The sequence below is a fragment of the Pteropus medius genome, unplaced genomic scaffold (genome assembly GCF_902729225.1).
Source record: "Pteropus medius unplaced genomic scaffold, Ma_sr-lr_union100, whole genome shotgun sequence".
NCBI classification, from domain to species: Eukaryota; Metazoa; Chordata; class Mammalia; order Chiroptera; family Pteropodidae; genus Pteropus; species Pteropus medius.
Window position 1 is genome coordinate 7,184,295 of NW_024342469.1, and position 13,963 is coordinate 7,198,257.

General features: G+C 57.0%; 1 protein-coding gene across 1 annotated transcript in view; it reads right to left on the minus strand.

The window, feature by feature from the left end:
• The window catches only part of CACNA1I (calcium voltage-gated channel subunit alpha1 I), a 110,791-nt gene that overhangs the window by 94,748 nt on the left and 2,080 nt on the right, over positions 1 to 13,963 (minus strand). Inside the window, exon 2 of the mRNA XM_039863408.1 lies at positions 5,798 to 6,050. Within this exon, the coding sequence (XP_039719342.1) occupies positions 5,798 to 6,030 (233 nt within the window). The 5' untranslated portion in view covers positions 6,031 to 6,050. The remainder of the gene's footprint in view (positions 1 to 5,797; positions 6,051 to 13,963) is intronic.

The window sequence follows — 13,963 nt, forward strand, 5'->3', positions numbered from 1 at the left end:
GGGGTGACAGAGAGTCACTGAAGGTCTTTGAGTGAGGAACGAATAAACAAAAGAAAGAAGGCAGGCAGGAGGACAGGGAGGGGGTCGCCGGCGTGTCCACGGAGGAGCCCCAGGAGGAAGACAGGTGGGGAGGAGAGAGGCGATGGCCCGAGGCCACGTGGCTTTGCGCTCCTGGCCGGGTTCTCTGTCTAGTGTACCCGGGAGAGGAGGGAAGGTGACACCAGCTGTCACGTGGGGCAGGAGGACTGACATCCTGGGACCGCCTGTTTAGACAGGAAGAGATGGAAGAACTCAACTCCAGATGCTCCAGATGCTCCCAACAACCCAGCCACAGGGAAAGAGCTCAGGACAGGACAGGTAGAGTTAGAGGCCCTTATCCAGTGGCCCAAACCCCCGTGTGGCACAGCGGGACTGAACGGAAGCCTGTCCAGAGGCAAGAAGATGAACTAAACGGCCAGAATAGCCCAAGCCTCTCCAACCATCATCAAGGACACAGGGCCCAGCTGTCCACTGGCCTTTGGGACCCTCGTCTGGAGGCAGGACACCTCTGGAAGTGTAGCCAGGGCCATGCCAGGTGGCTCTCTGCCACTGTACACATAGCTGCCGCTCGACACTCAACAGTTTGCCCAGTCTGCTTCTCCTGGTCCTCGCTTGATCCCTTCACATTCCCGACTGGGGTCGCTCCGACCCCCCATTTCACTGGTGAGCAAACAGAAGCTCAGCAAAGGCAAGAGACTTGTCCGAGGACACTCAGCCAAGAAGCCAGGAGCGGGTCCTCACGCAGCAACCGAGCTATAGCCCCTGTGCCACCTATGAGTCCTCTCTGTCCAACACCACCCCAGGGCAGCCACCCCTTCCCTCCAGGCCCTGCCAGCAGCCTGGGCCACCATTATTCCTCCATCCCACAGGCGCCCTCTCATGATGGCCTTCCTGCTGACATGTCTCCACGGGAGCAGGAGTGACCTTCTGCACAAAATGCCATGTCTGTCCTCTGCATGTGCCTGGTGCACTCAGTATAGGCTTGTTGAATGATCTCACGAATGTGTGAGTGAATGTGGATGAACCCCCACCCCCTCAACAAACACACCGAACCCTCACAGCAAGCAGCACAAGACGTGGCACCGGGGGCGCTACGATGAGACCTTGGGCCCTGCCCTCTTCCTGCCCAGTGATGAGCAAGGTCAGAGGGTCCACAAGGCAGGGGTCTAGGTGAGGCGGACCTCATAGTGAGAGCACCCACAGTCCCCAACTTAGCAAGCAGAGGACCGGAGCCAGGCAGGGGACCGGAAGTAGGACAGAAGCAGGGCAGAGGAGCAGATGAGAACCAGGAGCAGAGCTGCAAAGGCATAGAGAGAGTGAGCCCCACACAAGGAACTCAGAGCCCAGGTGTCCCTCCAGACACCACTGAGATGCTTCCCGGGGAGGGTGGCAGGGAAACGGGTACCCCTGGCAGCCCCTTCCTGACCTTGCTGCTCAACTCTCCCATCCTGCAGACAGAGAGACTGAGGGCAAGAGAGGGGAAGTGACCTGTCTCAAGTCACGAGCAGCTGGCACCTCTGCCTCCCCGCCTCAGCAGGCGCCCTCCCCCGTCCAGCAGAGAGGCAGCCTTCATAGCTGACTGGCTTCCCACCATGCATGGATGATTCGCAAGCAGCAGAAGTGCTGGCTCAGCCCAGGCTGGAGGGGGTGGGCGGCGGTTCCGTGCATGATGGGAGAGGAGGGGGCTATAATCTTCGAGGGGGTGGCCGCAGGAGGGCCACAGCCCTGGAACCCAAGGAGACCCTCGCCTGGCCACCTGAGACTGCAAAGCAAACCTCCCTGCCCTGGTGTGGTGTGGAGAACCGGTGCTTCTCCAGGCTCTGCCAGCGGCAGCAGTATTCTGGCTAAAAGCTGAGGCTGGGGATCCAGAGAAATTGAGGTTTTCATCCCAGCCCTACCACATCCTGGCTGTGCACTCCTGGAAAAAAGCAACTCAACCTCTCCGAGCCTCACTGTCCTCGTGTGCAAAATGGAGCTAGGACAGCACCTGCCTCTGGATGATTCTAAGGGTTAAAGGTGATGATGAAGATGAAGGGTTCAGTAAGTGCCAGCTCTCGTTATCATCCCTGGGTACCTCCTCCGTGCTGGACACAGCGCTGGGTGCTTTGCAGGAATCATTTCTAATCCTCTTGAACCGTCCCGTTACAGAGATGAGGAAACAGGCTCAGGGAGGAGAAAGCACCGGGGTGAGCACAGGCACCACCGGCCCTTCTCCCGCATGCAGCCCGTTACACTAAGGCTCTCAAAGTCTAATCTAGGTGGAAAATAGGTTTCCAACTGATTAGTCCGGCTGCCAGCGGCGCCCTGCTGGAGTGCGCTGTGATGGATTAGAGATGTCTGCACGGATGAGGACATGGCAACTAGCAGCAAAACCGGCACAGATTTACCTAAATAACGAGATGGAATCTGATTTTCCCTAGAAACAACGTCCTCTGAAAGTGTTACGTTTCATCTCAAGACTTGATGTCCAATGTCTTACCGAACCCGCCATGAGCAGAGTGTTCACTCTACTACTACACGTGAGGGACTCGTTCAGCTTTGGGGCACAGACAACAAGGATGACAACCGGACGCGTGGCGGTTTTCCTAGTCTGCACAGCTCCACGTTCACCTGTGCCTTCCGTACTGCTTTGGTCTTCAGTGCGATCTATGGAGTAGGGGTTACCATCCCTGTTTGACAAGTGGGGAAATGGGGGGGTCGGAGAGGTTAAGAAACTGGCCCATGACCACACAGCAAATAAGAGGCAGCACCAGCTCCCAGATCTGTCTGACTCAGGTACACGCGCCATATGTCACCTCCCCATGAGTCAAACAGTGCAACCAATGCCTGACGTTTCGGACCCAGCGACCTCCCAGCTGAAAGCCTCGCTGACAATGCACGCACAAGGCCCAGACTGGGCCGAAGGTGGTGCTGACATGTGGGTGAGTGGACCTTTCCTGCTCTCCAGCTCGGGGAGGGTCCCGGCAGCCTCTGCTTCACCAGTGAATCAGGTGGTGACTCAGGGCCTAGCTCTGGGCTGGATGAGGAGCTGAGTCAGGGAGCACCAAGCTTCAAAGGGCAGCTGGCTCTGCGCCAGGGCCCCTCAGCACCAGAGACACCGGTGCTTAGGACAGTCTGTCTGGGGCAGACCTCCCACACGGCCCTGGGCATGCCAGTCATGAGAGCCACTCCCGCTGGCCTGATCCTCATGCCTACATCCACCATTCCTCATGGGGAGCAGAATCCTGCAGAGTCTGGAGAGGTGAAGGGTCATTTATGGTTGTCACAATGATTGAGAAACACTACCTACTAATATTTAGGGACCAAACGTCCCATAATGTACAAATCAGCCAGGACCACAAAACGTGACCACACTTAAACGCCCCCACGGAAGGGCATGGCCTAGCGTCCCAGTGTCTCCTCCTCGCCAGCGCTCACGGCCCCTTCCTGGCCTCCCTCCCAGGCAAGAGGGAAGCGGGGAGCTCTCTGGCCAGGAAAGATCTCTAGACCCCTCAGGACCTGATCAAAGACATCCCCCATACACACACCCCCCCTCCAAACCCCTACAGCCCAACCTGAGCGCCCCACAGTGATGTCTCTGCTCCAGGGGCCCCCGTGGACGCCAAGGTCCCCTGGGCCTGCATTTGTAGAAGCCCACTTTGGCCTCTGTCCCACTGACCCGACTCAAGCTGTGAAATCACAGGGCCAGGAACCACGGGTTCTTCGACTCCCAAACACACACCTCCGCAGCCACCAAATGTCAGACTCGCATTCAAAACACAGAACTCTACAGTCTTTGAATCACGGAACCTTAGCATTTTAGCATCTGTGAGCTTTAAATCCAAACTTTGAACCTTTAGATTCAATCACAGGTGTCCAGAGTCTGAGAGTCCCACAACTTGAAGCTTCTGAGGCTGCTCCTCACCAGAATCGTCATATCTCTGGTCCAGTTAGGCAGCCAGTCCAGGCTGAGACTGCCATCCCCCCATCCCTCACCCCAGCCTCTGAAGCTTCTGGCCTTGAGGCCTGGGGGCCCTGCAGCACCCCAAGCGGCTCCCAGAGCTGAGGGAGGAGGTGGTTGAATTCGGTCTCATTCCCTGCCCCATGCAGCTCCATGCGCTGGGACCCAGGGCTCTTCCCAAGACAGGTGAGGACTAAGCCCAGACCTGCTGGGATCCAGACTCTCTCCTTCCCCTCCTAGGCTGGTCCCACAGTTGTCCCCAACCCCAGACACATGCCCTGAGGGTAGAGGCCAAAGGGGTAGTAAGGACAAAAGTCAGAGAACCCAAGGGACTCTGTTTGCTCAGTGGGTCAGAAATGTGTCAACCTGGAAGGGTTTCTGTGCTCTGCTCAAGGGTCAGGGCCCTGGGTGCCTGAGGTCAAGGGTATGGGCGAGTGCAGCTGGCACCCAGGACTCCCAGCGCTGGAGGAGGCATCTCATCCAGCCCCTCATTTTAGGTAGAATAAAGGCTCTGAGATTCAGAGAGAAGGAACTGCCCAAAGTCACACACCTACTTCACGGCAAACACAACTCAGATCTGCTCCCCATCCAGGGGCTTCTTTGTGACACTTGGGCTGCTCGGTGCTGCTCCAGCCCAGCCAGACCTGCCAGAGGACAGGCTGGGTCAGACTCCCAGGCCAACGTCATCTGAGCCATGTCTCTGCCTCCAGCTCAGAGCAGTATTGACCATTTCGATTGTGTGAGGCTCAAACAGGTGAAGTGCCTTTCGCAAGGTCACATACACCTAAGTGGCAGAGCTGGAATGGACCCTGTTGTCCCATCCAGGCAAGGTCCCTCTGACATGGTTCCACTGTCTCCCTACTCCCCAGCCAGCTTCCTCTCCCCGAAAAGCCCAAAGTCCCGATGGTCCCCCTTCTCTGGCCTGGTTGCCCCCCAGGTCACACACTGCAGGCCCCTAAGGTTTCCCATTTTGTACCAAAGCTGCTCCCATGAGTGGTGCCTGCGTCCCCCGCTCCCAGGAGCTCCCCGAGGTAGACCAGTTCTGCTCTTGGTCCTTCATGGTCCCAGGGCAGGTATCAGGTCACACTGGGTGAATTGTTACTGAGCAGACCCCTCAGGGCATCTGAGACCTCCTAAGCTGTCCCACAGAGGGGACATCAAGGTCTTCGTCCTGCCCCACCCCCAGCTAGGGGCTTCCAGCTCTGCCTCCCACCCTCTCTGGCAGAGACCCTCTGGCTTCCCAGGTCTGGGGGTTCTAGGGCCCATCACCGCCCAGCCCCTGACACAGTGGGGAGGCCAGCAGACATGGGCTTTGCATGGCTGCCTCCCCCAGCCTTTTTAGGGGCTAGCCTCACCACCCCAATCTGTATCTGTACACCTCAGGCATCCAGGGCTGGACTCAGGCCCTACCCTGTGTGGCCTCGAGTACTGGCAAGGACTCTGTCCTGCTCGGTGGGCCCCCAAAATCATGAGGCCACCACTCGTGGGCCCTAAAGCCTCCTCCTCACCGGCCCACAGCCCCAGGCTCACCCAGGACTCCCAGCACTGCAGGAGGCATCTCATCCAGCCCCACTGAGGACTTTCTGAGCCAGCTGGTCACTGGACTGATCCCTGCAGTCCGCAACTTCCAGAATGCTCACATGGGCAAAACACCAGGTCCTCATCAGTGTGACCTCCGTGTTCCAACAGCTCCCCAGATCCACCACGCGAGCTCGCTCACGACCACCAGCAAGGCCCGGTATAGCAGGCAAGGGCCCCATTAGGAAGCAGCTCAGCCCGAGCAGGGCCCCAGCCAAACCCAGGCCCCACAAAGGATATGGGTTACACACCATCTTGATGCACCAGTTCCGGGGGCTGGTGGTCTGCCGCAGACAGAAGAAGGCAACAGGCGCCAGGTCTGGGTGAGGGACGTCCGGATCGGCTCCTTCCAAGGGCTCCTCCAGGCCTGGAGGAGAGGGAGGGGGGCTCCGGGGTCCCGGCTGCTCTGTGACTCCTGGCTCAGGGGCTAGGGCCGCGGCACACGGGGAGGGCGGCAAAGAGTTCTCAGCCATGTCAGCGCTGAGCAGGGAGCCTGGGGGGGGAAAGAGGTGGCACATGGCAGGGCCAGGCCTGGCCTACGCTGCCCAGCCAGCCTTCCCCTCAGGCCCACAGGCCCCTCGCCCTCACTCCAGCCGTGAGAGTTAGGGACGAGCCGAGGGCCCGGATGCAAGCGAGTTGGAATCCACTTCCAGGCTGGGTGGTCCTGGGGGAAGTCTGGTCAACCTCGTGGAGCCTCGGTTTGGGGACATGAAGAGAGGGAAGAATAAAACCTTCTTAGAATGTCGGTGTGATGGTAGCTGCTCTTTTTTATGAGGCTAGAGTTGTGCATTTATTACACCATCGAAGGGAAAGAAAATTTGCAAGAAAAAAAGGAAAGTTGTTTTAAAGACGGACATTGTTGCCGGGATGACGCGTGTTGCCAAGGAGAAGTTGGGGTGCCGTGGGACCAGACACCAGGGGGCCTGGCTAAGCCAGGAGGGAATCAGGACAGGCTCCTCTGACTGCAGCTGAGCTGAGACCTGCAGCTGAGCCCAGGGACCCGCCACCCACTGCTTGACAAAGCTGAGAACGCAGGAACCATACACGCCAACCTCTCTGCTTCATAGATGGAGAAACTGAGGCCCAGAGAAGGGACAAGACAGACACACAGCCAGGTCAAAGCAGAGACCAAACTCCATCAGGCCCAGCTTCCTGGGTGTCTGGCCTATGCAGCTCCCGAGGGCCCTACGCTCCAAAGGGCCTGTGTTTGTTTTAATGCGCTGGTGTCATCCATTTGAAATTCTTAATCGTTTTTGACCAAGAGGCCCCACATTTTCATTTTCCCCTGGGCTCTGCACATCATGTAGCTGGTCCCGACTCCGTCTCAGGGGTATTTCTGCATCCCGGTCTCATCTGACGCATACCCTAACCCCAGCAGGAGTGTTCTGCCCGTTTAGCAGAGGGAGAAACTGAGGTCCAGAGACGGGAGTGGCATGCCAAGGCTGAGGCAAGTGTAGATCTGGGGCACGTTTCGAGGCCAGAATCCCAGCAGTCCTCCGGATTCAGGGCTGACCGCCTGTGGCCTCGCAACCGGCCCATGCCGGGGTGGGAAAAACTGCCACTCCTCGGGGCCCGCCCCTCGCTACCTCCTCTGAGAGGTCACCGATCCCTGGATCTTCATCCACGGGGGTCTCCTGGGCCCCAGAACCATGACGGCGCCAGGCTGGGCAGTGAGAGATGGAGTGAGGCCCAAATCTCTGGCGCCCACTCGGCTGCCACCCGTGGCTGCTGAGCTGTCGGCTGAGCTGCCCAGAGCTGATGCATTTGGACATTTCTCTGGCTCCCGGGGGCAACAGGCGGGAGTTGGCACCTCCTGCCACTTCGCCCGGCTGGTCAGGGAGGCAGAGTTTTCTCCCGAGCTCGGGGCTTTGCTCTTGGTTCCAGAAAAACAGCCCCAAGCCTTACATAAGCTCCCAGGCAACTCAGCCCGCCACGTGTCAACCCCTGGGCTGCAAAACATCTTCCTCGAGGTGGCTCCAAGTCTGCCCACTACTGTGCCAGCCTCAGAGTCCCCCGTCTCATCCACTGGCCCCTCACTCTGGCCAGACCAGACCTCCTCAGTTCCTCTGACTGCCTCCTCCAGGCTTCTCCACAGAGCGTCCTTTTTGTCAACTCCCGCACCCCGTTCTAGAATACAACAATGTTTCCTGAGCACCTACTATGTGCAGGCACTGTGAAGTCTTTAGGGCTATGCTGGTGAATAAGCCAGATTTGGCATCAGCCCCCATTCACCATAATCCAACACTCCAGAAAGGCAAAAAGACACAAGTCGATTAATTTCTCTATCCCTGCGTTTCCATAGCTCTTATCACCACCAAACATACCATGTAATTTATGTATTTACTTCTTTATGATTTAGTGTCTGTCTCCTGACCCGAAAGAAGGTTATAAGAGAACAGGAGCTCTGGTCTGCTTCGTTCACCGCCGTGTCCCCGAGCCCCTGGAACAGTGCCTGGAACATACTAGGTGCCCAAGAAATGTTCGTCGGATAAATTAATAAGAAGTGCTGAGAGGTAAATAAACAAGGGAGAAAGGTGGGAGTGGGGAGAAACCATCTTGCCCTCTCTAAAGAAAGAGACATTTAGGATGAAAATGACGAGAATCAGAAGGCATCGCCGTGGGTGGTCTGTGGCGAGAGCAGTCCAGGTAGAAGCAATCCCACAATCCCACGCGCCAAGGCCGGGAGCGAGGCTGGAATGAGCGCGGGGCAGCGTGGCGGAGCCTGGGGCACAGAGGGGGCATGAGAGGGGAGAGTTTGGCTGGGCCCGGCGAGAGCCCATGGAAGGAGTTTGGGTTTTATAGTCCAAGTGCAACGGGAAGCCACGGAAGGGCGTTTATGTAAGAAGTGACATGCTCTGGTCTGTGTCTTTAAGCCATCCCTCTGAGGGCTGAAGGGAGAGTGGGTGGAGGGGCAGAGGTGGAGCAGGCAGGGCCAGAAGGAGGCTGGAAAGATGGGCTGGCCTGGCCTGGGATGCTGCTGGAGACGGGAAGAAGGGGGTGGGTCTGAAATAAATTTAAGAGGCAGAAGAGCCAGGCTTCGTATGCACCCAATTGCCACCTCTCTCAGCACCACCAAAACCCCTCCTGCACCCGCACAGGTGGCCAGAGCCGCCGAGGTCTCTGGGACGACACACAATCACCCCGCTTTTCATTCTCAGCCCCCTCCATTTTGCATTAACTTGCTCTTTGCCTCACTTGGCCCTATTCGAAGCTGTCACACTGCGTTGTTGTCCTTTGTCCCCTCACCTCTCTCCCCTCACTGTGGAGCTACTAGAGACCACGACCGCCAGGGTGACCGCCCGCGACCCGCTCCCCAGCCTGCACCCTCTGCCCTGCCACCCAGCGCCCGTCCAGCCTCCAGCCTCTGCTCCCCAACAACCATCCAGACCATGTCTGTCTGACCCACCCCCATTCCAAAGTCCCTCTGTCCTGTACCTATAGCCCAGTTCCTGCCCCCAGCCGCCCATGTATCTATGGCTGGAAGATTTGGGGGGATTGGCAGCTGGACCCCCTGGGCTCCAACCTGCCTGCAAACGGAATCTCACAGTCAAGAGGACTTGTGTTAGGTGACAATATTGGTCGACTCAAACAAAGGTTCGTCTGGCCCCCCCAACGAAATGCCTCCACATTCCAGCATCTTTCCTGTGGGTGCTCCCAGGGCAGCCCACCAGGCGGCGATGTGGTAACTGAGCTGGCCCCCATGAGCCGGGCAGGGGCGGAGCAGGACCCCGCTGTGTCTGGAACACACACCTACTCCTGACTCCATCGGCCTCTTGGAATCTCAGCTTCCCTCTCTGTAAGATTCAGCTCTCCTCCTGCCTGCCTCAGTGAGCCCTTCTGAAGACGCAATCTGGATGGGGAGGCTCTCTAGGACCCATGAAGGTGGATGTCTAAGCATGCATGAGGCCAGGTGGGCTATCCCCAGGGACTGGCACCCTAGCCCTCCCTCCGCCATCACCACCATCACCACCATCATCACAACATCATGGAGGCTCTATGTCTGACTGTGCCAGGCAACGGGCAAAAGGCTTTCTATGCATTGTCTGTATCCTTTGCCACCACAGTCCCATGATGTACAGACCATGCTTATTCTTACTTTATGGGGAAGGAGACTGGGGCCCGGGGAAGTCCAGCAATGCCCGAAGTCACCCAGCTGGTATAGAGCAGAGTCTGGGTCTCCATTCGGGTCTGCCACTCCTGAGCCCAGCACTAAACCATTACAGACACCGCCCTGGGACCGGGAAAGGTGCCCTGGAACCAGGCTCTCCCTCCAAGCTGAGTCACCAAGCAGTGCTGTTATAGCCACTGGTCCAGCCAAGACCCCCAGGGTGGGCAAAGACCCTCCAAGTCTTTGGGGAAACCTGCCTCTCAGACTCTTCCAGCTGGTACTCCAGAGGCTATGCCCTTGGAGTGCGGTGTGGGAAGGCCTGTGTCTGCACAGCCCAGAGTCCTGGTGGAGGAAGACCTGAGGCCTGGCCTGGTCTCCCCAGGCCGTGTATGCATGTGTGTGCGTGTGTGTGTGTGTGTGTGCGTGTGTGTGTGCTTACAGGAACACTCAAGCAGGCAACTCGTCTATCCCTTTGTCAACAACCACACATCAGCTAACGTCACGACTAGAAAAACAAGCAACAAATTCATTCTGGAAATACTAGAATCCAGGAATCTCAGAATCAGAATATCTTATAATCACCCAGAAACTCAGAGGCCGCAGATATTGATGACAATAACCTTAGACTCTACGTGTGGCATTTCAAAGCACAGGTGCTGGATGCCGGGACCTGTGTTGGAGTCTCAAGTGACACCAGTCCACCTTGGCACACGACTCAGCCTGGCAGAGGCCCTCGGTGATGCTTTTTGTAAAATGAGGGTAACAAGTGCTCTGTGGCAGGGCTGCTGGAAGGATAAACTGGGGTAACACACGTGGGCACCTGACCACACGCCCGCAGCAGTGAGCCCCGTGACCATCTCCCAGGCATGCTGGCGCTGTCAGCCATGAGCTTTCAGAATCCTGGGACTTAGAAGTCCCACAAACACAGGATCTGATTACAGACTCTTATGATCTTCACATAGGGAAACTGAAAAAAAAGCGACCTGATCTGTCAGCGCACACACCGACACAGTCACACACATGGTACACACACGCACCATCGCACACAAAGACACAGACACACAATCACATACGCGCGTTCACACACAGACACACCGTACTCTCTCATACACACATCTCACACAGTCATCCACTCACAGACATACAATCACACACAGATATACACGGTCACACACACTCACATGCAGACACATACGTAACACCTACTCACACAAACACACAATTACTCAGACACACACACCTCACTCACTCATCACACTCGCACAGACACACATGCACACACACACCAGAGGCTGCATCTGGCGGCCTATAGTAAAGTCTTTGTGAGGCCGCAAGAACCCCAGCATCGTCCCGCCTGCACCCCAGGGCCCCTGGACCCCTCTGCCTGCTCCCTCTTCTGCATGACAGCCCTGCAGATGCTCGACGACAGCCCACCCACCCCCGAGCCTCATTTGCCCCAGGCCTCTTGTCACCAGCTCCCTCATCCATTCCTTGGGTGACAATTTCCAGATCATCTGGTCCTCAGGACCCCATCCCCAGTCACATTCAAGTTTGCCTACTTCCCTCTTCAAGGGCTGGACCAGGTTTGCATCAAGTCGCCCCGAGTAGAACAGACAAGTCACCTGCCTGCTTCTTCAGGGGGCCCTCTCTTGATGCAGCCTGGGAGCCCCACAGCCTGGCTGGCAGCCCAGACAGACCGCAGCACCTAGGGGACATGTGGTCCACTGGTCCCTTAGATCTTCCTCAGAGGAGCTGCAGCAAAGACAAGGCTCTGCTAGCCTAAAAGTGAATGGCTGAAGTTTGGTCCCTACGTGCGTGACCTGAAGCAAAACTTGCTCTGGTGCGGCCAGCTGAGCCCGTCCACAGATTGCAGTCACCTTGGTCCTGTTACCAAAATCAACGGCTAGCCTTCCCAGCTTTGCAGTGCTCAGCGAATTGAATCAGCAGCCCGTCCCACGACAGACGACAAGAGCCACAGCCAACATTCTTTGTCAAGCACTTGCTATGTGCCAGGCACCTCGTTACTGCCCAATGAGTAAGTGCATTTACTCTCTCCACTTTATAGGTGAAGAAACTGAAGGACCGAGGTTAAGGAATTTTTCCAAGGTCAAGAAGTACTCAGTTAAAGCTGGGATTTAAATCTAGGAGGCCCAAATCCAGGTCACCAGGGTTGTGAAGGCCAGGCCGTGGACGGGGGCGTACAGCCCACCCACCTACTTCTCAGAGGGAAGAACTGTGTTGGACACACGGGGGTGCAGATCATGGAAGGCTTTGAGAACACAACGTCTTCGGATGCCCTTGAGCAAGTTCTGGGCCCCAGAACACATGGGCACCTATCCATGTGTCTGTCACTCGGGTTGTCATTTGTCTGTCGGCTCTCAGCCTTATGACAAGTGCCAGCAAGTGAGGCTGTGTTTGAATTCCCATCAGTGTGTTTGAGCGTTTCCCAGCAGGCGATTCTGCTGATCAGTTTCTACTCACTCTGCAGTAATTAGGACCTTGGGTCTCACTTCGGCTAACAAATCAGGGTGAACGTAATCCCTGACGGGAGGGAGGGTGTTCGAGCACTGGATCGGGAGTCCCGGGGCCCGGATTCGAGTCCCGGCCACAGCCTCACTGCATCATACAGTCTCATCAAGCTTCATTTCCTTTTGTATAAAATGCAAACATGATTCTTTCTCTATCTCACAAAAGGGATAGCAGACTGGAAAAGAGATTCAGAAAGTACCTTAATGAAAGAAAAACAGCTTTACTGTACAGACCCTATCCTAGGCACTGTAGAGACAACTCTAGGCCTCACAAAAATCCTTTAAGGTGGAAGGTATCATCCCGATTTCACTCCTGTGATGCTAAGGACCTTGGCCATCTGAGCCGTGCTCGTGATCATGGACTTGCTCATGTCTCTCTGGCCAGGACAAGAGCTGAGTGATCCAGGGAGAAGGCCTAAATCCTTGTACCAACCGAGAGTGGAATGTGGCCCTCGCTGCCCATCGAGGCCGGTGGTCAGCGGTGAGAAGAAGCTCCTCTCAAAATGCATCAGCAGCAAGAGCACCCTGGCCAGAGAGCAGGGCAAGCGGGAGCTGGCAGAGGTGGGGCCTCCGAGATGAAGGCAGGAGCCCGTGAGGCAGGACAAGGTCCGTGCTCACCTCCAGCCCTGAAAGACCGTGCCCTCCGCCCTGCAGAAACCACTTCCTGTTCACCCTCTCCTGCTCAAAAGCACCAGAAGCTCCCAGCATTTGCTCAACGGCATCTAAATGCCTTCTTTCAAAGCCTTTCATGATCTTCACCCCCATGTGTCAAACACAGCCCAGTTCTCGCCTCCGAGAGTGAGAGGAACCCAGGTCCTGTGGCCGCATGCCCGCACAGCACCTGGTACAGGGGAGGCCCTGAGCCCCTCCCAGGGGCAAAGGAGCTCCAAGAGAGCAGATTTTGTTTGTCCCCTCTGTTCACTGTTCTGTCCCCCCAGCGACTAGAATAGGGGTTGGCACATAGTAGGTGCTTAATAAATATAAGAAAGCGAGAGCAGGAAATCAGATTTGTTTTCTTCCCTCCTGAGCCTGGCAGCCAGGAGGGGGAGAGATTCAACCCACATCTTCCTGGATACCAGGATTCGCAGGCCCCCAGGACCGTGAGGCTACACATCCACAGGTTCGCAGACACAAACACCCACAGACCTGGAGCCCTGTAAACCCATGGGCCTTCAGACACCCACACATGCCCATTCACAGACACCCACAACCATGGATCACGGAGCATGCACCCACAGGCCATGCACCCACAGCTCCCTGGGCTGGCTGTTGCTGAGCCCCAGCCCAGCCCAGGACTCCCGGGGACACAAGGGTTGAGGGCACGAGGCAAGAGTACATCCTGGGAACGTGTGGGAAGGAACCGATCTGAGGAAAAGAACGGGAGGGAGGGAAGGGGTCGGAGGTGGGGAGGGAGGACAAGAACGGAGGAGAGAGGAGTGGGGAGAAGGAAGGAGGAGAGAGGAGGGCCCTGCAGCCGCGGGGTCTCCGTGGAGCCCTGTGCCCGGCCGGCATGGAGTTTTTCAGCACTCTGAGCTGGGGGCTGGGTACTCAGAGAACCAGGCGGCGGAGGGGGACACAGAGGGAATGGAGGAGCCCCACAAGAGCCTGTTTCATTACCTTGGACAGCGCTCAGAAGCTTCTGGGGTGGAGCCCCTCCAGGGTGGAGGAGGGACAGACTGGTGCCCAGAAACAGACCCTCCTGGGAGGGCTGAGGCCCAAGGGAGCCCCACTCAGGGCTCAGGGTGAGGGTGGAGGAGATGGCAATGGACA